This window comes from Spermophilus citellus (genome assembly GCF_964194105.1).
Source record: "Spermophilus citellus genome assembly, chromosome: 10".
Classification (NCBI taxonomy): Eukaryota; Metazoa; Chordata; class Mammalia; order Rodentia; family Sciuridae; genus Spermophilus; species Spermophilus citellus.
In genome coordinates this window covers 86,125,624-86,153,164 of record NC_138197.1, presented here as the reverse complement: position 1 = coordinate 86,153,164, position 27,541 = coordinate 86,125,624, and the positions used below count along the sequence as shown (strand labels likewise).

Here is a 27,541-nt window from a genome sequence, read left to right as displayed (position 1 = left end):
GCTGGGAAGTTCAACACAGTAGTCTCAGTGATATTGTGGATTTGGTTTCAGTGCACTGCAATAGAGAGTATTGCAAAAAAAGTCACATGATTTTTTTTATTCCATTCATATAAAATTTCCTTAGACTACATTTTAGTCTAGTAAGTATATAATAACTTTATATCAAACAACATACACAATTAAATTGGATCATCTGAGCTGTTGGAAAAATAATGCCAATATATTTGCTCCACACAGGGGTGCCACAGAACTTCAACTTGTAAATAACACAGTGTTTGAGAAAGTCAGTAAAGCAGAGTGGATAAAGCTAGGTGTGCCTGCATTAAGGTAATGAATCTGACAAGGGTGTTCTTGCTTTGTCATCTCATGGTAGAAGGCAGAAGGACAAGAGAACCATTCCAACATGCAAGACAGGGCTGGACGTACCTTTCATCAGGAGCCCATTCCCACAATCACTAACCTACTGGTGACCTAGGCCCCACCCCCCAATACTGTTGCACTGGGGATCAAGTTTCCAACACATGAAGTTTGGGGAACACATTCAAACCATAGTATCATTTAACAATAAAATGTTTTTAAATCAAATTGCTCCAAAAGAAATTTCCTAACATGAGATATATTTAGAACAACGTGTTCCTAACTCAGAAGGCATTTCCAGGAAAAGTCCCAGGTGTGCTGGGCCCAAGCAGCAGTGATGGAGTGAGCAACAGCGTGTGAAGGACCACATTGCTGAAGACCTGACGTCCTCGACTGTGTGTCAGTGACACCAAAAGATGCAATCACAGTTCTTTGCCGCAGCTCCAACTGTTGGCAAAGGCAACCAGCAATGATTGTGGCAGTTAATAAGGCATTATTCTAGAAAACAAATCATGTTTTAAAATACAGGGTTTTTTTTAACATATAGCATCTTTTCCCCTTGTTTATGTCCATGATTACCAGTTCTCATGATGATAGATGCTGAAATCATTAGTTTTCTTTGATCAAGTGGATTTTAAACATCTGCTAACACAAGCAAAATTCCAGTTATAGGCATCCTCTTTTATCTTAAAACTTTGAAGGTAAAATGTAATATTTGTCTTGAAACAAAGAAAGGCAATTATTCTGAGCAATCCCAGGGAAAGTTAAGTTTCTTGATTGTCTGTGGGTTTGAAAAGTTGCTTGGGGATTAAATGGTTTAGTCTCAAATTCTGAAGTCTAGAAGATACTTGTGGAGATGATTCTTCCACCTGTTAGAACAACAATAAAAACAAGTTTTATAAAAATGTAGTCAGTCTGTCCTATGTACTTCTATTCCCCTTCACTGCTTCTGAAGAAGAAATAATACATTTCTCCCAACCCTGGGGAGACCTGAACGACCAGAACCATCATCTGTCGCTCCTGGGAGAGTCATGTATGTTTGTGCTCACCGTGTTATTGCCAGCACCCAGCTCTGGGTCTTTATGTAGAAATGACTACGTGTCTACCTCCTAAAGGTATGGACAGGGCTTGCCATATAATTTGGCTGTACAGTAAAAAATTAAAATGAAAGCCCCTTGTTAAAACATGAAGAATTTCAATATGACTATGACTGAGCATTAAAAATGTGTGTGTCCCCAAGTGCACAGCCCTGTACAAATGCCCAGGTTGTATGTCCAAGAAGACAGATCTGCATGCAGTTAAGAAGGCATACTGCAATGCTATGGTCATATTCTTCATATAACTGCTAATTCCCAAGAGCCAGTTCCTGGGCCAGGATGGTCAAGACATTTCACCACCAGAGGAAAACGAGCAAAGTAAACACAATTCATCCTTTATGATACTGAATAGTTCATTTTAGAGCACTGTGATGGTTAATTTTATGTCAACTTGTCTAAAACCAAAGTACCAAGATATTTTGTCAGATATTATTCTAGTTGTTTCTATGAAGATTATATTTTGGATGACAGTAACACTGAAATCATCTAACTTCCAGTAAAGCAGATTATCCTCTATAATGTGGGTGGGCCTGGTCCAATGAGTTGTAGGTCTTAATAGAAAAAAGACTGTCCTCCCGCAAGGAAAAGGGATTACATCAGCTTTCAGACTCAAGGTGTAGCATAATCAAAATCTAAGCCTGCAAATTTCAGACTTGCCTGTATCCTTAATAACATGAGTCAATTCCTTGAGATAAATTCCACTCTGAGAGATATGCAGGCAGACACACACACACACACACACACACACACACACACACACAATTTCTTTAGACTACATTTTAGTCTATTAAGTATGCAATACTTAATAGATGTATATATACACAAATAAATACACATACATGTATGTGTCTCCTAATAATTCTGCTTTTCTGGAGAACCTTGACTAACATAGGGACTATTCTTTATTCAAGACTAATATATCATACATAACTGATTAAAACAAATTTTTAAAAATTATTTTTAAAAATTATATGACTATGCCTCCTTACTTTATTTTTTATGTTAATATGTGATTTTTTAAAAAAAAATTCTGGAAATCACTGCTTCCGATAAATTTTATGTTTACTGAGATGCTTTTACCTAAAGGTACATTTCATTTTTGGGGAATGGGGACAGGCAAAATATCAAGTTAAAATTTCTTTTAGGACTTTTTTCAAAACCCAAAACTATAAATCCATTAAGAAGCATTAAAGCTTTCATCTAAGAGGGGCTCAGACATTAGTACTGCTATGCACCCCATAATGATATTTTAGCCAACAGCAAACTCATATATAAGAAGGTGGTCCCATAAGATTATAATGAGTTGAAAAATTCCCACTGCCTCTTGCAATATATTATCCCTGTATTTGTGGGATACTGGTGTAAACAAACCTTCTACACTGCCAGTCCTATAAAGTATAGCACATATAACCATGTAGACTATATAATACTTGATAATAACTGTGTTTCCAGTTTATGTATTTACTAGTTTTTATTGTTATTTAAAGTGCACTCTACTTACTAAAAGTTGTTAAGTAAAAATTTTTAGTAAAACTAAGTTTACTATACAATGGGATGCCATATCACGCCAGCAATAGTTTTAGCCACCTCATGCTTTGTTATCTCTCTCCTTCCTTCCTTCCTTCTTCCCTCCCTCCCTCCCTCCCTCTCTCCCTCTAGGAATTGAACCCAGAGGCATTTGATCACTGAGTGAAATCCCTAGTACTATTTTTTATGTTTTACTTTGAGACAGGGTTTCGCTAATTTACTTAGGACCTTGCTAAATTGCTGAGGCTGGCTTTGAACTTGTGATCCTCCTGCCTCAGTCTCCTGAGCTGCTGGGATTACAAGCATTCTCATCACGCCCAGCTCTTTTTGTGCCTCTTGACAGCATCAAAGGGCCACATCAAGTGACTGACCTACAGCATGCAGGCTGGTTTATGTACACTGTGACATTGCACAAGGAAATCATCTAGTGACCCATTTCTCAAAACTCATCCTTGTAGTTAAGCAAAGCATGACTATCCTGGTAGGATTTAAATACAGGTGTAATTCTTATGAAGGAATGTGAAGAAAGAGTTTGTGGGCAGCCCTTGTCATTGTATTAACAAATGACAAATCTTTGCCAGGTGTGGTGGTGCACAGCTGTAAACCCAACTACTTAGAAGGCTGAGGCAGGAGATCCCAAGTACAAGGCTAGCTAGGGATTCTTGACAAGATCATGTCTTAACATGAAATTTTTAAAAGGGCTGGGGATGGAGCTCAGAGGCAAAGCGCTTGCCTCGCATGGGAGAGGCCCCTGGTTCAATTTCTAGTACCACAAAAGCGGGGCTGAGGGGCTTTGCAAGTGATGGCAAGTTTACTTTCAGAACAAGATGTTTCCTGAGATAGAAATTCCAGATTAAACAGTTGATCTTGGGTATAAAATGAAACTATGAATCGGCGGGGATTCTAATATTGCCAAAATAGGGTGGGTTATGTCCATTTTAGTTTTCTGACCAAAGCTGCCCCTCTGCCCATTCTCATGACCCTGATTTATAGTACCTGGATTCACCTGCATACCCAGACCGGAAGTCTAAGAGTCAACCTCACCCTAAGGCAGATATATAGATTAGGTCCCATTAGCTCTGTCCCTTAGCATCTCTTCCCCATTCCCATTGCTAGTTGACTTCAAGCTAATCATTTTGTCCAGGCTACTGAAATACTCTTTATGCTAGGAACTTGTCCCAAAGTCTCTCACTAACACCATCCACGAAACCATAATCAAAGTCATCTTCCTAAACTTCAATTCACGGAGCACATAAAGTGCTTTACTGTTCTTGCTACAATCAGAAGAATGGACAATCCCTGTAGGAGACCCTTTGCCTGTCCTTCCTGAATCTTCCTGTGACCTCAGCCTCACCTCTCATTTGCACCCTGTGCTCAAGCCATGCTGTTCTATATTATAACTGACCCTTCAGGGGCTGAGTCCTTTGTCAGGCAGACTCTTTCAAGAAGAGTGAAATGTCCCCTATCTGGGGAACAGAGGACATGACTATTACCCCTTCAGAACTCAGTCTGGGACAGGAGGTTACATGAACACTTTCTTCTCTGAGCTCCTAGTGTGGCCCCTTAACTTTGGAAGATGACACACTCATCCTACTAAGTCTGCTGCTGCACATTAAGCAATTCTTAAGCTCCTGCTGGAACTATGCTTGGAAGTAATTTATAATCCCACGTGTCTAACTGGCACCTTAAACACAGCCTGCCACAGGAGACCCGCATTTCCCTAAACAGGTTCTATTCATGTCTTTCTCATCTCAGGAAATGGCACAGCCAACTCCCCAAATTGTTTCAACCAGATATCCAGGGACCATTGTGGATTATTTTTCCTCATACCCTTTATATCTAGTCAGCAAGTTGTAAAGTGTCCATCTCTAGAAGGCAAGAGCCAAAAGGAAGAGAGAAGAAAAAGTCTCATTTGTTTTAATCAGTTTAGACACTAGCTTGACTAAAGCCAAAAAAAGAACAGTGGGAAATGAAATGATGCTGGGAAAGCTGGAATGAAACCAAGAGAGGTTTCAAACGTCAAGCCAAACATTTGAGAGTTTATACTGCAGGCACCAGAAGTCACTGAAGGCTTTTGAACAAAGAAATGAGCTAGGCACCCAGAAGCCTGATAATGTGATCACAGGGTGGGGAGTGGATTAGCAGAATGGGAACAGGCAGAGGAGGGTAGCAAGGTCACAAATCACCCAAGATAAGATAAGGACCTAAAATAGGACAGACTAGAAGGAATGGAAGAAATCCCTGAGAAAGATATTTTGCAATAAAGCTAACTCCCTGGAGGTAGAGTGAAGGCAAGGTGAGTCTGAGGTGACTCCAAGATATTAAGCTGTATCACGAGGAGACTGGTGATTGAAATGGAGAAAATGGAAGACAGAGTAAGAGGCTAGGCTGTGGTTCCAGAAAATCCAATCTCTAGGAACAAAGAAACAGATTAGGGAACAGGTTCATTAACTGCTCCCTGGTGTCAGAGCAATCAGTGAATCACCAAGTCACTTACTTAACTGTCAGTCTCCACAATCAGTGAAAGAGGGAGAACTGTCACCTGCTTATCTTTGAGTTCCCAGTACTTGGGAAGAAATAGACAGTTGAAGCTTCACTGAATGAGATACCAGTGCAAAGGGGCTGGCTCTAGTGGTGAGAATGTGGTGTGTTCCCAAAGATAAAAAAAAAAAAAAATAAGCCTTGGGAATATACCATAGGTACAGGAAATAAGGGGTGAGGAAATGAGGTGGGGGGGTGGGGGACATTGAGGTAAGGGGGATGTTGCATAAGGTACCCCTGTAATCAGGGGAAGGAGACACAGCAGGAGTTAAAACTATAATGTGTCAAAGGGAAAGTCAAGAAGAACAAGACCTGAGATAAGGCCCTGAGAACCGGAATAAGCCATTTCAACAGAGTTGGTGAGATAAAGTCAGATTATGGCCTGCAAAGCAGGGGTGGGGAAGAGAGAGAAAAATTGACAAGGAAGACATTGGGAAAAAAAGGTGTGGAGTAACACTAATTTTTTTCCAGAATATCACTTCCCATTAATTAAGGCTACATAGAGTGGAGGCCTCATGAATAAGTAGGAAGGACCAATTAGGAGCAGAAGAGGGGAATTTTGACAAAGATGAGAAAGCAGCTGTGTTTAAACCTGACAGCATAATGCAAAGCTAACAGAAATACAGAGTCATTAGTAAATGAAATAAAATATGAGCACATTTGACAGCCACTCCTACCATGAGAACTTTTTTTGGACTTTCGGAGTCATTTGTACCACAGGTTCTCTTGGACCCTCGCAATTGTGATAGATCCTCATCTCCACCCACTTCATCAAATGATGACAGCTGCCATTCTCCATCCCACGCAAATGTCCCATCTTCAGCTACAGAGGACTTGCTCCTGGCGACATCGGGTGTGATTGTGCTGGATGAGACTGTAGGGAGGGGTGATGTTGAAGGTGGTGTGCTGGGACGTCCACTGTCTCCAGAGTTCTTCAACTGGGATGGAAGGTCTGCTACAGAGGCCTGGCTAGTGGAGAGCTTGTTTTGCAAGAAATGTTTTAAACGAGTTTTCCTGGGAACGCTGTTTTTCCTGATTGCATTCTGGAGCTGAGACTCTTCTGCAATGACATACACTCTGCAGCGGCCCCTGGTCACTGCAGTGTAGACATGCTGCCAGTGTTGGCGGCCTGCCTTCCCCACCACATAGACCACTGTGTTCTCCTCGGACCCCTGAGAGGCAATAACAAGGAATGAAGACTTAGCACTGCAGAATGGGTTCAGAAAGCTCACAAATCAGGAAGACAGATGAGTCCACACAACTCTCTCACGCATCATACACCCTATGTTGGTCAGAGCACTCCTATGAACCCATCTCTCAGACTCATGTTATTCATGACCTAAGAACTTGCATTTGCTATACATGCTGCTGTTTTTGGATCTCACAGGTCCACAAGTGTCTTGTGGAAACCCAATAACAAACTTCAAAGATGGCATGCAGAGGCTGGGTCCGGGGCTCAGTGGCACAGTGCTTTCCTAGCATGTACGAGGAACTGGGTTCAAGTCTCAGCACCACGTATCAATAAATAAAATAAAGGTCCATTGATAACTAAAAAAATATTTTTGAAAAAAATGTAAAATGTTAAAAAAAATGGCATGCAGTGACAAAGTTTCCCTAATCAAAGACTTAGAGATGACTGCATGGACTTTAGGTATAAAAGTATTATTCTAAAAAAAAAAAAAAAAAGTATTATTCTAATGTTACCTATAATGACAAAGAATGGATACCTAAAATATCCTTTAATAATGGAATAAAAAACGTACATATGTATTTGAATATACACATGCACACATACACACACACACACACACACACACACACACACCTCTGACAGCAAACATCAAATTGCTTAAAAATATAACAAAAGTTTAAAAACCAGACACTATAAAGAATGGTGGTTACAAGTACGTGGAAAAAAATAAAATTAATGATTTACAAATGTGCATTAAAAATCAACATAAATATGGAACACAAAACAAATCTAGTAAGATTTTTTGAAATCAAAAATAAGGCAGAAAACATCCACAATGAACAAAATATAAAATTCTGAATGAAGACAAGAGCAGCACAAGGCCACACCAAGCCACATGAAGAGTGTAGGAGGGAAAGGAGACCCCATGTAGCTCATTGGTAGCAAGAGTACTCAGCATGTACAAGGCTCTGGCTTTAATCCCCAATCTTGCTAAAATAATAAAAATAAAAATAAAAGCAAATAAAATTAAAAAGAAAACAAAGAATGGCTCTCAATGACTTGGTTCTCGATTTAAATAGTTTTGTAAGAATCCACTCTTACCTGAAAAGTATGAATAGTTCTTGCCCATGCATGTCTTATGTTACAATATTTCATTAGTTTCTTAAAATCTACTGTTACTTCCAAGCCAGCCATGTTACTAATAGTCAAATACCTTCTCATTCCAAAAGTTACATCAGTTTTATCCTGCAACCAAAATAAAGCACTACTTTGTATGTCTTCAAATAGGCACACAGTAAAGATATCCTCTTTGGGTTGAAGAGAAAATATAAGCACCTTAAAAGTAGAATGTACATTCATTACAGTTACAAATTTCAAGAGGCTTGGGCCTGGGGATGGAGCTCAGTGGTAGAGCATATGCTTAGTGAGCATGTAGGAGGCCCTGGATTCAATCCCCAACACCCCGGATTTTTATTTTTCAAAAGACTTAAAATGTATACCTAATTGAATATATCCTCACTCAAATACCTTAACAAACACAAATAGAAATTTTCAGTCTTGAAAGTTCTCAAAGTATTTTTTCCTCACAGCTTTTTAAAAATACAAGTTTAGAAGAGGTCTTTACAATGAGAACAAATTTGGCGAGCTTTTTTTTTTTTTCCTTTGGCAGTGCTGGGGATTGAACCCAGGGCTTTGTGCATATGAGGCAAGCACTCTACCAACTGAGCTATATCCCAAGTCTCCTTGGTGAGCTTTCTATAGTTTCTATATTTAAGCTGCCAACCAAGAACATGATGCTTTGCAAAATCTAAGTGTCTCACTCTCAGTTTTGTCTTGGTCCTTACAAAGTCTTCTGGAAAAATATAAAATGAAACCCTTTCCAACTTAACTATTCTCAATTATTCCAGCATTATTCTGCTACTAAAACTAGACAAGACATTTCAATTATAGGACAATAAAAACTATAGTTCTTGTGGCTGGGGCTGGGGCTCAGTGGTAGAGCGCTCGCTTAGCACATGCAAGGCCCTGGGTTTGATCCTCATCACCACATATAAATAAATAAAACAAAGATATTTTTAAAAAAAACTATAGTTCGGGCTGGGGATGTAGCTCAAGCAGTAGCGCGCTCGCCTGGCATGCGTGCGGCCCAGGTTCGATCCTCAGCACCACATACAAACAAAGATGTTGTGTCCGCTGAAAACTAAAATAAATAAATAAATATTAAAATTAAAAAAAAAAAACTATAGTTCTAATTGGTAAAAAGGTATTATTTTTCTAACACTTACTCCAGTTATGAAAAATACTTCTCCATTGCACAGGCGAATATCACTTTCAAAGTCATGCTTATTCTTGGCAAAACAACGAGGAGTCCCACAAAAGCCTTCTCCACTGGCTTCTAGATCATTATCAGGCTGACTTCCGAAGGTATCTCTAGAAAGTAACTCCGAGAGGTATGCATTCCTGGTACAACAAATTTTATCACCAACTCCAAATATGAGTCTCTTCCGATGGTCTCTGGGTTGGAAAATGATAATATATAATCAGAGCTTAGAAAATTTCAATTTTATTTTGTTTCAACAGTAGCTCCTACTTAGAACTGATTCAATTATCAAAATAATTTCCACACTTTCTTTATATTGCTTCCATTCTCCAAAGGTCAATAAGAAAATCAGATTTTCACAATTATCATGTGATAATTTATATGTGCCCACTGTATCACCTCAAACTCAATGCCATTTCCTAGCTAATTTTTTCAAGTTAGTAATTTTAGCTTATATGCTCTTTCCCCTCCTATTTTTAAAATTTACTAAAAAACTTATTGATTCTGTCTTTGAAAATAATTCTCTCTTCTCCTTTTACTACCTATTACAACCCTATTTCAGGTTTTAGATCACTTATACATATTTCTATAAAAATAATTATGACCATCTATTAGAATAATAGCAGCAAATTGAATAAATATTGGTTATATGCCAGTTACTGTGGTAAGTGTTTTAGGTTTATTATCTCATTCATTCTTATTCAAGATTGGTAAAGGAAATTCTATGTACAGAGTCTTCATTTATATACATGAAAAGGTGAAATTACCTTCCAAGATAATAGTTACAGGGACCCAAAGGGTCCAACCCTTTGTTTTTAACCCATTGTTAGGCTTCCTTACACAGTTTTGTGTGTGTGTGTGTGTGCATCCTTCCTCAGCAGACAGGAGCTCCTGTGCCTTAAATGGCCCTAGGATCTCTACACTGAGTAATGAGTAGGTGTTGGTAAATGCAAGATAAATGAATTAATTTTCCCTATGTAAAAACAGAGGGCCCATCTGCACTCCTATTTCTCTGCTGGCCATTTATAAAAGCACTCTCCAGAGGCACCAGGTTGCTCAGGTTCTTGGAAGCACTAGAAATTCTCCTTGACTCCCCATGCTCATCTCGGAAGAGCTGAAGGTTGCCAAACTTGAAACCATAAGGAAAATTTCATTCCTTATTTTTCTTCTTAATACACTCACTACCATACATGTTAATTCCTATGAATATATATTTAACTGAAGAAATCATTATAGTTCACAAATGAGGACGAGGAAAAAAAAGTATACTTGGCTACAGCAAACAAAAGAATAGACAGGGACTCAAGGGAGGACTGTCAGTTCTTGGAGATGCTCACTTGATGAGGTGGCCCGTGTAGTGCTTGCAACAGCAGTCATTGATGAGGTTACAGTCCTGCCTGAAACACAGGAAAATGCAAGGGTCACCTTACCAGTGTCTATTATACGATCATCTGTGTTATAAACAATTTTGACATACTGGATTCTATAAGAAGTTTCCAGGACTTTCTCCAGCAAAAGTATTTTACAATTTTACATTCTCACATAAACTTTTGTTCCACTTAGCTTTTTTAGGAATATCTAAATATAATATTTGGTAGAAAGAGCCAGATTTAGAAAGTGACCTCTGACTAGTCTAACAAAGAAATATTCTGAAGTAAAAATGAGAATTAACAGTGATGAATTACAAGAGTCTCCCCCATTCAAATAAGGTTTACATTAATAAGTTATTAAATTCAAAAGCTAGATGAAAAACATTAAAGTACTGTAAATGTTTTACCTCCTAAATGCAATAAATTGTGATGTTTTTGCGCATTTAAAGTCATTTTCTTCCAGTAAACTTCTAACTGCAGAATATAAATCTGTTAATGAAAAAGAAAAAAATTAACACAGAAAATTACCAAATCATAACACTGTTTCTATGGAGAAATTAAATCAGAATTCCCACTAAGGGGCCTAGAAAAATATCTCCCCAAATGCAATACAAGCTCACCATGGGAATACCTGTCTCATTCCTCACATTAGCCACAGCAACAGGAAAGAGAATTGAGAAAAGGGTTCCAGACTTTCCACCCTCAACAGAGAGATCAACCAATGGCTAGGATGGCTCCTAATTATAATAAGCTCACTATATATTCACTGATAATTTGTGAATGCCGAACTTAAGAAATGAGCAAGAATACAATATGTGTAACAGAATTAGTAATATAAAACTTTCTGTTTTAAGTCCCTGTGGTACTAGTGGTTAGAAAGAAAATTTGAGAATTTATATGCTTTAAATGTTATCTTAATATACTCATATGAGATAGACATTATATTCAAAGCGATATCTAACTGGCCCATACCAGTGTACGATATTGAGATGTTTCCTCATTGGCTGGAAATGGACACTCCCCTAACACCACAATATCCCCCAACCTTTCCTTCCTTCCCACTAGACCTCTCTATGATTCAGTCCCTAAAACATTAGCCCTGGCACAGCAGAAACCATTCCAATGGAGCTTGTGCTGACTACCAGCTATTAAATAGTTTGACCACTCACTATGTATGTATTATGAATGTGGAAACGAAAGCTCATGGACATAATTATCCAAATGGAGAGTGGGGTGACAGCCTGCCCTTCCTCTTTAGAACTCAGATGACTGACCACAATGACATCCACTTAAAATTTCTCCTTTCACATGGAACACCGACAAACAGGCTTCCTTCAGTCTCAGCAATGGTACAAAAAGGCAAACTTTTCTCATGGGACAGAAGGTAACCAAAAATTTATGTAGGAACATTCTAGGCTTTGTGCAATTCACTAATAGGAAAAGAATCATGGGGGAATTAAAAAGCCCAGGCATTGTGATCACCTGCTCTAGAAAGGCTAAGTTAGTTGCTCACTGAACCCTTAATTTCTCAGATAAAGGGAGGATTATTTTTAGAAAATGACCAAACTTAAGTTTAGCCTGAGCCAAACCTTAGTCTGCCAGAGCAGAAATCTCCAAAAGTCTCTCAACATTTTATTTTCATTAGCACATACAGGATTGTGCTGTTTTGCTGTCTGCTTTTTTCACTCTCTCTACATCCACTACATCAATAGGTACACTATATTTCATTGATTCTAAGATGTACATTTTCGCGTCTTTGAAATTCTAGCCCACTATGAATCTGGTCTCAGGTTTTTGTACTTTGCAGTAATAGGTATAATTTACTCAATAACACAATTATTAACGAAAAGGCACTATAATGCCTCTCTGAAGAAAACATTTACCCAACCTTCTTAAAGAAGAGACTAATTTTCCAGCAGAAGTATTTAATTAAGATAGAAAATCAGCATTAACGGCTCCGCTCCCAGCTCCATAGGCAACGTCACTCTCACTCCCACTTTACACATGGCTAAGTGACATGCCATGGGTCCTATGTCTCTAGGAGAATGTTCCCCATCCCATGCTCCTCTCAACCCTGTCATGTTGCATCCTAGCATCCACAATTAGAAGCAATGCTTACCCAATTTGTAAAGCAGAATGTTAGGAACTCAACGTGACAACAGTTTAACAACCATAACTCTTACTTCACAAACACACTCAAAGTAAAAGTATGTGCTTTTCAATTTGTTCTAGAAGAAAAACTTCATTAACTAAAACTTGCTTTCTCCCAAAATAACTGGGTTATGGCAGCTTTGCTCTATTTTAAATAAAATCATCTCTAGCTATTTATTCACTCAACAACTGTTTACTCACTCCTATTGTATGTCAAGAGCTTACTTCTTTACACACTTGTAGGGTGTAAAAATTAGTAAATTCATTTATTTATTTTCAGTGCCCCATTCTGACTGGCAATATTTATGTTTATTATCAGATAAAATTATAAATAGTTGCTTAAATAAATTATAAAAATGAAATACATAACTCTGTGACATAGAAGCTTACACTTACAGGAATGACGATCACTTTGAGATAACTGAGAACTGGCATTCTCTTCTGGGAGTCTGACAAAGATAAATGTCTTATCTTGAACTGAGATGGGGATTGGAGGGTTATCAGAGATATTTAATTCTGCATCAAATCTTGGAAATTCACGTTTTGAGATTCTTGAATAAAGATAAAATACATAAACCAAGAATGTTATCATCTAAAAACATCTTCATATATGATCAGACTTATATATCTACTAAAGATAATAAACAGAGAGAAAATGCCACCCAGATATGCATTATAAATAGTAAATAAGTTTTCTAATAGAATTGGAAGACCATAAAGTTAAGGTGATATATTTAGCATGCCATTCCCCACTCTGCTTTTTTTTTTTTTTATACCAGGGTATACCAGCAATTGAACTCAAGGGTGCTTAAACCATTCAGCAACATCCCCTGCCATTTAATTTTTTATTTAGAGACAGGGTCTTGCTAAGTTACTTAGGGTCTTCCTAACTTGCTAAGGCTGGCTTTGAAGTCACGATCCTCCTGCCTCAGCCTCCTGAGCCACTGGGATTACAGGCAGGTACTACCATGCCAGCCACTCTTAATAAGTTAAAAGACTCAGACAGAACTATCAGAGGATATATTATGCACCACTGAAAACCTGAACTACTTATCTCCAGATCCACAAGAACCATACAAGGTAGGTATTACCCTCATTTCATAGGTAAGCAGCAATAGCAAGCTTAGTCGAATCACACATCACAGAAGTAGCCAGCAGGGGAACTGGGAGGCAAATCTGAGTCACAGTGGTTCCACATCCCTTTCCATTTAACTTAATTTGGACTAGCTGAGGCCTTTTCCCTACTTTCTACCATACTCTTCTCCTTTCATCTGTGTTTTGTATATATGTTTCAGTTTTCCCATTTGGGTCACATATCCACATTTGTTTGGTGCATTCCTTCCTCATTCTTCCCTCATTCTTGTATTTTTAAGATTATCGAATCATATCAGAAAAACACAGTAAGGTACATGGGCCTTGTCATAACAGAGCCTCTCCTTGGTCCTTCAGAAGAAGACTAATTAACTCTGGGAACAGACCACATGGCACCCTGGCTACCTGAGGTGGGAGTGCCCTTCTGTGTCATATTCAATCTTTGCCAAATGAGTTGAAAGGGAAGGAAAGGGAATGATATGTAATTCTGGGGGCTCCTAGGAATCATTGTTGATTTTGTTTTAATTCTGACCCAGGACATGTAGCATACTTCTATTCTTAGAACCATTTTCCTGGCATAACACAGGAATCCTCCACAGTAAATAAATATTAGGGGATGGTGATTAAGATGAAATGATGAGGGGTGGGGTTGTAGCCCAGCAGTAGAGTGCTCGCCTAGCATGTGTGAGGCACTAGGTTCGATCCTCAGCACCACATAAAAATAAATAAAATAAAGGCATTGTGTCTAACTACAACATATATATATATATATATATATATATATATATATATATATATATATATTCTTAGAAGCATTTCATATATATATATGAAATGATAACAGGAACACAGCTTGGACCAATTGATACTGAAAGGGTTACAAAGAAGAATTCCTGAGTTTCAGGTAAATTAACTTCTTAAGGAATGTGATGTGGTTTAGATTCCTCCAAGTTTGGGAACTTTAAAATGACGAATTATCTAGCACAAATGAGGTGCCCTTCCCCGTGGCTTGGGAGGCTAAGGCAGGAAGATTGTGAGTTCAAAGCCAGCCTTAGCAACCTAGTGAGGCCCTAAGAAACTTAGTGAGACCTGTCTCTAAATATAATATAAAAAGGGCTGGATTTGTGGCTCAGTGGTTGAGTGCCCCTGGGTTCAATCCCCAGTACAAAAAGAAAGTGCTCCTCAGGTAGAAGCAAAAGAGTTATAGGAAAAGAATATTATACATCTAACGTCATTATTTTTCTTAATGTCTGCATACAAATCCATATCACCGACCCTACTCCTGTCAATTACAAAGTTAACTTGTGGTCCAATGAATGAAACAGTTTCTTGGTATTTCAAGGTCCCTTTACATCTATACATTTTATTATTAAAATAAATGTCATGAAATAGTAATAATCATGATTCTTCTGATACATAGATCATGAAGAAAGCAAATGCTGAGTGCACAGAGGCTCACTCCAAAGGTCTATGCAAAGTGTAAGGGAAATAAAGGATTCTGTCCTACTTTAAGAGGAGTAATATGCTGTGGGTGCCAGCAGGATTCACTTGGGAGCAAATACCACATTTAATTTTTATACGTTAGACTTCCCCCCACAAAAATTAAAGGAAAAATTTTCCCCAATTCTCTTCTGAATATGAGTGAACTCATTATTTCCAAGTCTCTGATCTCCTTGTTCCAGTCTCTAAGCTTAATGCAACTTAAATTCAGATGTAATTGCCAGGGATTTGTTCTAGGACCCCCATGGTTACCGAAATCCATGGATGCTCAAATCCCGTATATAAAATGGCAGAGTATATGCATATAACCTACACATGTCCTCTCACATATTTTAAATAATCTCCTGATTAGTTATATTACCTACTACATTGTAAATGAGATGTAAGTAATTGTACTGTTCAGGGAATAATGATAAAAATGTCTATTCATATTCAGTACAGATGTGATTTTTTAAAAAATATTTTCAATTCATGGTTGGTGGAATCCACAGATGTGGAACTCACAGATACAGAAAGCCAAATGCACATGCATTTTAAATCAGCAAAACATATCCATTCTTAAATTTCAATAATAATTAATGTTGGATCAGCATTAAGAATATTAACTTAGTTTTTCTGTGAGCAAGAGGTATATATTCTAAGATTAAATAGGTTTGCTAAAAGGTACAGTAAATATGTTGTATTAAATCATTTAACTCAAAAGTTTATATGTTCACATATATGTGTGTACATATACACATATACACATATGTGTATATATACTCAAAAGCTTATATATATAAGCTTTTGAATTAAATGATTTAATAAATTTATTATACCTTTTAGTAAACCTATTCTATCATAAACCTTATCTATGTGTATATACACATGTATGTGTATATATATATATATATATATATACACACACACACACAATAATTATTATTATTATTCCTATTTTACTTTCTATTTCTAATCTCATAGGAAAGAAATACAAAACTTTCATTATATTATACCGTGTAGCATTGTCCACAATTAACTGAGATTCTGCTCTATGGTTTGTCTTCAGCTCAATTGCACACTTTCTTGACTTAAGAGTCTCAAAAAGATCTTTCAGCAGATTACCAGGTTCAATACTAGGTAACTGTCTAACATCACCTAAAAGGGGGGGGGGGGGGGAAGAAAGACACTGTGGGTTTTAGTAACTGGCATCTAAAACTTCAGAAATTATTTTGATTTTTCCCCATAGATATATATACTATAAACATGGACTTGCTATAATTTAGAGAAAAAAAGCCCCAAAAATCTATATTCAAAATTATTTAAGAACAGTAAATATTTTAAAAATATAAAAAAACAACATTCAAATTAAACAGTAAAAGATTTTTTAAAAAGATGAAAACACCATAAGGTAACAAAATACGAACTGAACTTCTTTCAAATCTGTAACCATGGGCAAACTGTAGAGGAATATACATTTTAACCCACATGTTAAAAAAAAAAAAAAAACCTTAAAAAACTAGTAATTTGTCATTTACTCAGTCTTGCTCAATGTCTTATTGAACTTGGAAGAATCTATGGTCTCAATTACCTAAATGCATAAAATATAAAATAAATAAGCATTTGATGTCAACAGACAAGTTCCACAAATCTAATGACAACAGATTTCACTGTTAAAAAATTCTCTTTGCTTGAAATAAACAAAACACAAACCCAAAAAATAAGAAATATATGTACTGAGTAGAAATAAGAAGAATGCTTCAGCCATTAATACAATCAGCTGCTTATAAAACATCTTCAAAGACCTAAAAAATAATATTTATATACAATTTGATTCTCAGATTGTGATTTGGTTTTTTTCCTGCATTAAATCATATAGTCCACAGATCACTACTTATTAGAATGTAACTGAACCTCAACAGAATTAGAGGACTTTAGAGGCTGGCATGTTCTAATTAGCTTCAAATCATAAAATTTCTTTTAAGTGGTCTATAATTCAGATATTTTACTCTTTTCAAATAATTCACAGTCTAATTTCTTTTGACTCTCTGGCACTTTTACTATTCTAATAGCCATCATTTAGGTGTTTAGTAGTGACAACTCTATTTCTTTCATCATCACCTGCTAGTATCTTGATCGAAACAGTGCCACCTTGACGAGGACACTCAGTGCCACCTTGACGAGGACACTGAGGATGGCTTCCCACCCTAGGAAATGATACAATGGAACGAGGGGAACAATATGCTGACTGCAGTGCTTCCAACTAAACATTAGAATTCCATCAATATTGTAACTTACCAAGGATGATAAGCTTAGAAAGTTTAGAGTGCTCACACAGTAATTTTAAAACCGACTTGAAGATGCCTACAGACACCAAACTCCCTTCATCCACAACCAGAACTCTAACTGAAGAAAACTTCCATGGCAATTTCTTTTCCTCCGACAGCTTTTTGTCCCATAAATAGAAGCTATAATTGACCTATAAGCAAAGTATGGCATATCTAAAGTCAGGTTAATAAAAATTAAATGATTTTAAAACAAAACCCTTACATATGAAGCAGGAGTAAAGAAAGACAAGGAAAGGGATAAAGAAATAGAGAAATAGAGAACAGAAAAGTTAGAGGGATGAATACACAAAAAAAAGATAAATCAAATAATCTAAAAACAAAAGGATTAAACAGTTCAAAAATTGCTTCCCAGCAAGGAGTGTATTTAATTTAATAATCTTCAAACATAGTTTTATTCCAAAATATTATACTTCTCTAGTTGACACTGAACCAGAGAAAGCTTCCTATTCTTTTTCATTCCCAAATTAAACTTCTGGACCTCCTGAGATATTCCAATCAATCTCTCAAACCCTTCTCTTGTTCTGGAAATAAAAAGCTGCCTTCTTAACCTAATTGTAAAATTACTCCTTTTTTTCTTTCAAGTGTTCTAAACTTCTGACCTCCTCATTTTAAAAACCACCATTACCGCCACCACACCAATTCACCTAAGGATGCTACTTTACTACCGGAGTGATACTAGTATTTTTATAATATAAATGAGGAAAAAAATTGTCAAATTGCAACTAGAGAACATTAAACATTTTGGTTAATGCCAGAAAATATTTCCATTTCATAGTTGTGGATATATGCAATATGCATATTTTTATATGGTATTTCATCATGTCTTATTTAATTTTTCTATTAAAACTAGAATGAGCAAGTTTATTAAAGAAAGCCTTCATATTTCTCATTCAAATGCATCAATTCTGTTGGACAAAACCCTCATTCTCTCAGTGGCCTTGTCTCACAGCAAAACATTTGAAATTACCTCTAATTGTTTCCTTTCTTTTGACTGTTAGATCCAACTAGTTATCTTAGAAATGCCTGACACTTTCCACTGTACTTCCATACAACCATCTCAATACACACCCCCTCCATAAGCACTCTGATCACTCCAAGAGCTCTGTAGCCACGTATCCCTACATACTAGCCCAAGCTGGGATTGCCAAATTAAATACAGGATTTCCAGTTAAATATGAACTACATAATATACAATAAATGACCTCCTCATTTTAAAAACCACCATTACCATCACCACACCAATTCGCCTTTAGTTATAAGTATGTCCATGCAACATTTGGTATATACATATATTAAAAAATTATTCATATTAATATCTGCTATGTCTGGTAACCCTAATTCAAGGATGATAAATAAATGCAATAATTATCACTCCAGAGATCCTCCTGTGTACTTGCTCTCCGTTTTGAACCTAAACATGGCTTCAGAAATATTATCTCAATATCCAAACAGATAGTAAGATACTATCAGTCGATCAAAGTTGATGTGTAAGAAGATACTTGGTCAAGATCCATCTCTGAGAAACACTGTACTTACTAACTGTTTTAAGTAAGAAATAACTGTATCTTTATGGCAAAGGTTTTATCTATAGAAAAAAATGCCACAGATTTTACCTGGCAAAGAGTATAAGCAGGAAGCCCAGTTTTCTGTCTCAGTAAGCCAGTTGCCTTCCCTGTAGGTGCTGTGAGCAGAACTTCTATGGCCTTGTCTGCCCCCTTATGAATCTGCTCAAAGAAGGTACTCCATTCTTCTGGGACATCCTGGTCTTGTTCAAAATCTTCACAAGCTTTTTTTACTTCTCTTTCTTCCAACTTCTCTATATGCTTAAAAAGGCGGCTAACAATTGTGGTCTTCCCACAGCCACCTTTCCCACTGATGATTGTCACAGCATTGGAGCAAATCATTTCCAAGGCAGCCATCTGATCCTGATCCAGCTGGACTTCATTAACTTCTGCATTAGTTTCATTGTCACCATTATCCCAAGTAAGGCTGTCACTATCCCCTGGGTCCACAATGTCCTTAGAATTTTCTAACCCTGTTTTATTGGGTTTACTTTCTTCATCATCACTTCCTGAATCCTCGGGTTTGGGGGTATGAATAGATGCCAGGACCTTCTTGACATCGACCTGTAAATGCCATGGAGGTCTCTTCATCAGGTCACTTATTGACGAGGCAATGCCTTTCTCGGCCTGGTAAAGGTCATAAAGAAAGATCCAGCCCTTCTCACACGTCACCATACCAATGTCCTTCAAAAACTTCAGAGATTGCCAAACATTGTAAAAACTCATGTGCCCTGACAATTCTGAAGTCAAGTTGTCCCCTTCAATGCATGTGTGGCCGAGTTCTCTACAGATCTGCTTCAGCTTAGAGTAGATGACCAAGGCATCCTTCTCCAAGTCAGTCATCAACTGCAGAAGGGGCGGGCACTGACAAAAAGCCACCCAACTGGCTTCACATCGCAAAAGCTTCAGCTCTCTGTAGGTTATCTTTGAGGAAATGAAGGTCAAATTTCTTTTACAGAAATTGTAAATAATTATGAGATTAGAATTCCAGTAAGAATTATATTACTTGCTAACAATTTTTTAAGTCCCAGAATTATATATTTCAACTAAATTTTGAGGAAAAACTACATACTTAACATATCACTAATTTTTAAATTGTCTGTTCTGTGGTTGGAGACCTACATAATTTTTAAGTTAAAATTATATTTTATCCAAGAAATAAACACATCATTTTTAAAAGTCAAATAGTACTCCAAGGCTTATTATGAAAAATAGGAATCCCCTGGCTTACTCTTTCCTAGGCCTTCTAAAGGAATCACCATCAACTCTGTTTTTCCTCCCAGAATTTATCTCTACATTTCTAAGTAATATTTATCTTATTCCTTGAATTTAAAAACAATATTTTAGATATTTATTATTAACTCCCTGCTATGGAAAGAGTTTCTCTAAGGAAGAGCTCGCTCTCATGCTCGCTCTCTCTCTCTCTCTCTCTCTCTCTCTCTCTCTCTCTCTCTCTCTTATGATCACCTCCATGCATCTTGCTAGGATGCCTAGGGCCTTACTGAGTTGCTGAGACTGGCCTTGAACTTGCCTCCACCTCCTGAGCTACTGGGATGACAGATGTGCACCACTGTGCCTGGCTCTATAGGATACATTTTCTTAATCAATCTAATTTAAATCAGTTTATTAGGTTATATTAATAGGATTCATAATCAAGTAATATGTTTATTTTGGGTAAGACTTTGTATATATCATGAAGTGAATGTCTACCTTTTTTTTTTTTTTGGCTTAATTTCCTATGTGTCCACCAATAATTCTGCCAAAAAATTGTAGAAGAGGCACAGAACTCTCTTCTCAAGATCCACCAAGATCATCAGGTCAGCTATCAGCTCCATTGTTTTCATGGAGACATCCCTCCTGAGCTCTCTATATCTTTCGCTGGCTGAATTGTGTCCCCATAAAGGCCATACAATGAAGTCCTAACCCCTAGTATCTCATAGTGTGACTGGATTTGGAGATTGGGCCTTCAAAGAAGTAATTAAGGTTAAATGAGATCATAACCTCATAAATGAGGCCATTAGAGTGGACCCTCATCCTATATGACTGGTGTGCTTAGAAGAAGAGATGGGGACACAGATGGGCACAGAAGTAAGATCACGTGAAGACACTAGGAGGAAAGACCATCTACAAATCAAGGAGAGAGGCCTCAGGAGAAACCAACCCTGTCACCATCAGAGCCCAGACTTAGAGATCTTCACAACCGTGAGAGAATAAGTTTCTATGTTTAGGCCACCCAGATTGTAGTTTAAATGGCCACCTAGGAAATGAACACAATACTGTGGAGTGGCAGGAATTCAGACCTCCTTATCCCACTTGAGTCCCAGACCTCAGCAGCCAGGCCTTAACTTCCCACATATGATTCTTCTCTGAGAACAGAGATGGGACTGACCAGGAAAAAGGAGAGGCCTCTTCCCTAACTGAATAATCTGTCACCACCAGATAATTTTTGCCTCAATATCACCTGGTGTCCCCAAGTGTGGCATCTCTCAGTTGAACATCAACAGGGTGCAGCCCTGTTCCCATGCCAGGATAAGAAACAGTAATCATTTAATGCCCACTCTAGGGAAAGAATCTGGGGCTCTCACAGCTTCTAACACAGAGTTCCACTTAGTCCAGGAAGTAAAAAAAAAAAAAAAAAAAAAAAATCAAGTAACCGACAGCTAATCCTTTCTAAAAACAATTTCTTTAAAGAAGTGGCAGAGATGAAAGGACACAGAGAAGGAGGAAAGCAGGCTGGCCCTAGTCTGAAGCTCTGTCAACTGACTCCAAAGAAAACTCAAGTTCTATTCCTCACCGTGAAGATTAGTGAGCCCAGATGACCAGATAGGGTGAGAGTCTCTGTTCTTCACTGGTAAGGTCTCAGTACATGTTTGCTAAATTGTATCTACCTAACACAATGTACACTTTTAGTAGTAACTCTGTATATAATTAATTCTTGAAATGTGGACAGTCATAAATTTTAGATCTCTCTTAATATCTTATATTTACAAAGATGGGGGTTCAAAATAAAGGTAGAATATTATCTGGCTCTTACAACTCGAGAGCTTTGTCTCCATTGTCCACTAAATAAACATGTATTGATTATTTGATGTTTCAGAATCTTATCTTTCAAAGCCTACTGAATCTATAGTCACAAGATTTAAAGGACGAATTCATTTTTCCAATTATTTCTCAAGCTGGGAGTCTGCAAACATTTTTGAGAGTCCACGAATTCTTAAGAGAATTCTTCAATTGTATTTTCATTTATAAAACCACTTATAACCAAGTAGTACCAAAATTTAAGTACAGCATTTGGTTTCAACACCATGGAGCCTCAGAGTACCACTTTTCCACTCAGCCTCTAATAATAGGAACAGAAGTGAATTAATTTCTAAATGATATTATCATGCCAATTAAAAATCAAATGAGCAGGGAGCGGTGGCACTCGCCTGTAATTCCAGCAGCTTGGTAGGCTGAGGCAGGAGGATGGTGAGCTCAAAGCCAGCCTCAGCTACAGTGAGGTACTAAACAACTCAGTGAAACCCTGTCTCTAAATAAAATGCAAAATAGGGCTGGGGATGTGGCTCAGTGGTTGAGTGTCCCTGAGTTTAATCCCTGGTACCTCACCAAAAAGAAAATCAAATGATATCATGATGAATCATAAAATAATGAAAATTTTATGTTGTTCCTATTGGATAGTGAAAAATTACATTGCATAGCAGAATGGAATTGCCAAATTCATAAGAATTTTTGTTTTCAATGAGATCTATGCAAATGGCAATTTTGTTACAAGAAAGATTTGTCAGATTAAATTAAATGATATGATTAAATGAATGCCAAGAATCTGAATGTCATGCATTTTGTTATTTTGGTTTTTATTTATAAATTTACCAATTTCATAGTTGCAAAAGAGCAACAGGCATAAGAAGTTTGTTACACTCCAAAAGAAAAGTCAACACTGGGATCCATACAAAATATTTTCCATCGAAAGGCAAAAACTGTCAAATTTGAAAAATTCTGCTTTATATAGAAGATCACAAAATGTTGAACAAATTTCCTACTTACTTTATTAAACCCCAGCTTCCATGGATGTATACTTAAAATCTCTTCAATCTTTTCCAATACCTCCTTAGAACCTGAAGTTATGAGCCGCTTAAAGTGTCGAGGCAGAAGAACTGGAAGGAATTCCATTACTTTTGGAAACTGCAAACCTGTCATTACATACATAAATGGAACTACAAGATATGACAAAAGAAGAAATTAAAACATTCAAATGAGCCCAAAGAATGACTAACTTGAAGGACTTTCTCATTTAGCACAACAAGTTCAAGAAATCTAAATCAAAGAGAAATTAATAAATGTACTTTAACTAGTATGAAAATTTATATTATAGCAATCATTTTTATATTAAGAAGGTTTTCAATGTATTCAACACCAAAATCTATGTTCTTTAAATGCATAGATAACTACTTCTTAAGCCTTTTGTTTCTCTTCACTTGCAATAAAATCAGAATAAAATTTTGACTCAAGTAGGGAACCAAAGTGGAGGCAGGAAAAGCAGAAGAACTAGAGTATAAAATCAACCAAATTATGCTATGTGCATGTATAACGATACCATCACGAATCCCACTTTGATTTTAATTCACTAATGAAAAAAATAAGCATGTAAATAAATAGAAGGAAGATCAGAAGAAAAATTGAAAAGGAACAGAGGGCAGGAAGCAGGGAGGGAAAGGCCAAGTACTGTGGAAAGAACTGGAGCAAATGAACCCCACTAATATGTATAATTATAATACACTCATAACAGTTAAAGAACGTATGATTATATAAAAAGAAAAATTCTGACTCAGTTACAAAAAGATAAATTTAAAGCTAAGCATAAAAATAATTGACACATTACCTTTATTATATATCAGTTTTTCAACTGTAATTATGATTGCTTTGTCCTTAAAGTCATTTATTGATGTAACACAAAATTCAGTAAAACTAAGAAAAGCAATATTCCACATATCTGAATATCCAGGTAACAAACCAAATTTAAATCATTTTGAACTGGAATCTTCTCAAAATGCTTTACTCATAGCCTTGCTTTTCTCTTCTGCCTTCTTAAAAAAGAATAATTAACAACTTTTTCTTAAGGACTCAAGATACCTCAAGATACTCTCTGAGAACTCAAAAGTCAGAGAGAGAGAGAGAGAGAGAGAGAGAGAGAGAGAGAGGGAGGGAGGGAGGGAGGGAGAGAGAGAGAGAGAATTATAATTTTAGAGCCAGAAAGGAACTTGGAAAGGACTTTAAGGATAATTTCATGCAGTCCCTTCATATTACACAACTTGAGATGCCCATGCTTTTGCCCTCCAAAAGCAACCAAATACATTTCCATTAAACTGATTTTAAAAAGGAATCCAAGTCTAGGATGCCTTATCTGAAATACTTGGGAGAAGTGTTTTGGATTTTGTATATTTTCAGAATTTGGAATATTTGCAAGTACATGAGACATCCTGGGGATGGAATTCAAGTCAAAACATGAAATCCACCTATTTTCCTATTCACCCTACACATACAAACTGAAGATAATCTTATATAATACTTTTAGTAATTTTGTGCATGAAACGAAGTTTGAGTATAATAAATTATCAGAAAGTGTCACTGGCACTGTCAGGTTGGTGCTCAAAAAGTTTCAGATTTTTGGAGCATTTCAGATTTGAGACGCTCAACCCTTACTAAGCCAGGATGTGACAGTAGTACTATTTCAAACACTCCAGTCATTCAGTCTCTCAATTACACTAAAACTCATGATCAAATTATACTTACTTTTATTGTCCAGAGCAATGCTTATCTCACCATCAAGTAACTCCTCCTGTTCATTCTGTACAGATTTCTTTTTATTTTTCCTTGCTTCTGCCTTGTAGAAAGTTTTTAATGTTTCTCTAATATTTTCAAAGTTGAGGTCTTTATAGCTTGATACACTGTTTACCCATGCTAAAAATTTTTGTATGTCATCAGGGGAGAAATCACACTCTTTAAGAAAGAGGGAACAGATATTTTTTTGATTTGGTGGTGACATATCAGACTGTAAAAAGTATGACGGAAATCCTTGAACTTGATAGCTCTTCGATCCCATAGGCTTCACCTGGACCTTCACTCGCCACCATGCACCAGTTATTGGAAAACGTCCAAACACCTTACATTCCTCTTGAGTATTTTCATCAGGAATTAAAACTAAAGGGGAAAGAAGTTAATTTAGGAGATTTAAAAGCCTCTTCCCTGATATTTTAACAAACCCACCACTCTTTTTAATCCCTCCACAGCAACCCATACAGACATATGACCTACAGGGTGATGTAGAGGGTGCTTAAGTGCTCCTAACATACCTACAGCAATTCATCCTGCCTATCTGCTTATCTGCCTTCCTTTACTACACTGCAAGCTTCATACATCTTTGTATTCCAAAAGATAAGCACAGTATTTGCATGACAAGTATCTGATGTTTCCTTTCTAGAACAGTCTTCTCCTTGATACTCTGATGTTGGAATAACTTTCAGTTGCAGCTAGCAGCTATGAGCAGCTCGGAATGCTTGAAGAATCCATGTTCCTTCAGGCCTGACAGGAGCGCCTGCAGGATGGGGTGAAACCACATCCTCAGCACTTGTGGTTAGCATTGCCAAACTATCAGCCAGAAAACCCGAGAGTCAGGGGCTTCAGGGCATGAAATCCCTGACTCAGTAAGCACCTCCCCTTAGGGACAAAGACCCTTCCAGATTGCTTTCCACCACGACAGCAATATTTAGAGTTTCCTCACAGTGCGGTTACATTAGGCAGAAGATGATTGGCTTATGGATATCAACTTGCTTAGATGATTGGCTTATGGATATTATCTTGCTTATGTATTATTGACGGGCACACCCACTCGAACCCTATAACAGTTATGTGAATTACAAAAATATGTCGACTGAGGTTTGTCACCAGCCAGTTTTCTCACCAGCTCCTGGAATCTATTGTTGATTCTGCGTCTCTACCCTCCTGCCACTGAGGTAGGTGAGTGACTAATTGACCATACCAGTGACAGGAACTTCCGTACTCTGACATCTGCCAATAGCAGTCTTTATGCAGCATATTTAAAAAATCCTTTGGTGCACCACAGGGCCTTTGCACAAGTTATTCTATGTGCCTTAAATGTTCTCCCTACTGATTATTACATCTACTACAGATCTCAGCTTAATTGTCACTTCTTCAGGAAAGCCTTGCCTGAATCTTATGAATATAAACTCTCAAAGCACTATTTAATGTGCTTTAAATATTAAGTAATATATTTCTTCTGTGATCAAAGAATCCCTATTTAATTCACTAGAGGGTGAGCTCTATTAAGATAGTAACCTCATCATTTTACCTCTGAGCAACATGCCAGCACCAAACATCTCAGTTTGAACATAGTAACCAGTTGATAATACTTCAGAATAAATTACTAAACCATCCACATACACTTGATTTTTTTCTGTCTAAATCTTAACTGCTTACCTACATGTAGCTACTTAAACTTATAGCTATATTAAACTTAAAATTCAGCTCCTCAGTGGCACTAGCATTTCAAGTTCTAAATCACCACATGTAGCTAGGAGCTATTAGACTGGCCAACATCTCAGAAATTTCTACTGGACAACAATGGTTCTACACATCAAAATAATCTTAAATACCACTACATAGACACAACAGGTATAATCCAGCACAGAAAACTGCAAAAACAAGTCAACAAAAATCACAAGGTTATTAACACAAGTTAAACATATTCAGAATATGCTGGGATGTTCCTTGTATATTTTCCCCTAAGTAGCTAAAGAAAAACCACTTGTTTCATTCTGGACATTCTAATTAAAAGTCCTGATGTTGGTGGCAATTCAGGCTTTACATCCCTATTTCCTTAACTATACAACCGCCTCACATAACTACTAACATTAAATGAGATGACACGTTAAGTTCAAGTCTAACACACAGCTTTGATGAGAGATATTATCACTAAGTAGGAATAAAGCAGTTAAGCCATCGCAAACTAAGACTGTGGGGAGCGACAGGGCACCTAGTTCGGTACAGAGTCAGAAGGAAACTCTTCCTTGATTTCTCTCAACCCACCCCCGCCGGGGCAGGGTTCTTCCCAACCTTCGATGCGCCCGGGGAGGCTGCCAGCCTTGACGCCGCCACTGCAGAGCTCCTCGGCGTCCACGAACACGGAGTCTTCATCCTCCTCCACATCTTCCTTTAGATAGTCATCCTCCTCCTCCTCCACCGGGTCCTTGGGCGGGAGCAGAGGTCCCCGCAGTTCCCGCAAGGGCTCACTCATCCTGGCCACGCTCGCTTTTCTCGACCTGAACCTAAACTACTCGGGAAAACCCGGGAGAAGTGCATGACCACGAGAGACCAATCAGCTCCGCGACCGTCAGACCGACAGCTTCCGGGACCGCCCACGCGGCGTCGGCCTAGGCGGAGGGGCGTGGCAGCGGCGAAGCCCCGCCCAAGAGTCCCGCGGGGGGGGGC

General features: G+C 37.5%; 1 protein-coding gene across 2 annotated transcripts; it reads right to left on the bottom strand.

The window, feature by feature from the left end:
* On the bottom strand, positions 1–27,398 carry HELB (DNA helicase B). 2 transcript variants are annotated; one of them, XM_081310130.1, is made up of 13 exons: positions 27,167–27,398; positions 24,827–25,234; positions 23,081–23,250; positions 19,088–19,960; positions 17,425–17,605; positions 16,143–16,284; positions 12,952–13,106; positions 10,812–10,893; positions 10,372–10,431; positions 9,000–9,228; positions 7,816–7,959; positions 6,200–6,694; positions 1–1,226 (listed from the first exon to the last, which is right to left on the bottom strand). In XM_081310130.1, exons 1-13 carry the CDS (start codon positions 27,345–27,347, stop codon positions 1,122–1,124), a joined length of 3,225 nt encoding a protein of 1,074 aa, XP_081166256.1. In that variant the 5' UTR covers positions 27,348–27,398; the 3' UTR covers positions 1–1,121. The 2 variants fall into 2 exon arrangements, with proteins under 2 accessions (XP_081166256.1, XP_081166257.1); XM_081310131.1 differs by having other exon boundaries at positions 23,081–23,226.
* Positions 27,399–27,541: the final 143 nt, after the last annotated feature.

Bases quoted from the DNA above. Each gene is read 5' to 3' on its own strand.
- HELB (XM_081310130.1), bottom strand. From the start codon at position 27,347: ATGAGTGAGCCCTTGCGGGAACTGCGGGGACCTCTGCTCCCGCCCAAG. The intron at 16,285-17,424 runs GTAAGTTACAAT...CCCCCCTTTTAG, and splicing joins TTCTAAGCTTATCATCCTTG to GTGATGTTAGACAGTTACCT. The intron at 10,894-12,951 runs GTAAGTGTAAGC...TTTCATTAACAG, and splicing joins TCAAAGTGATCGTCATTCCT to ATTTATATTCTGCAGTTAGA.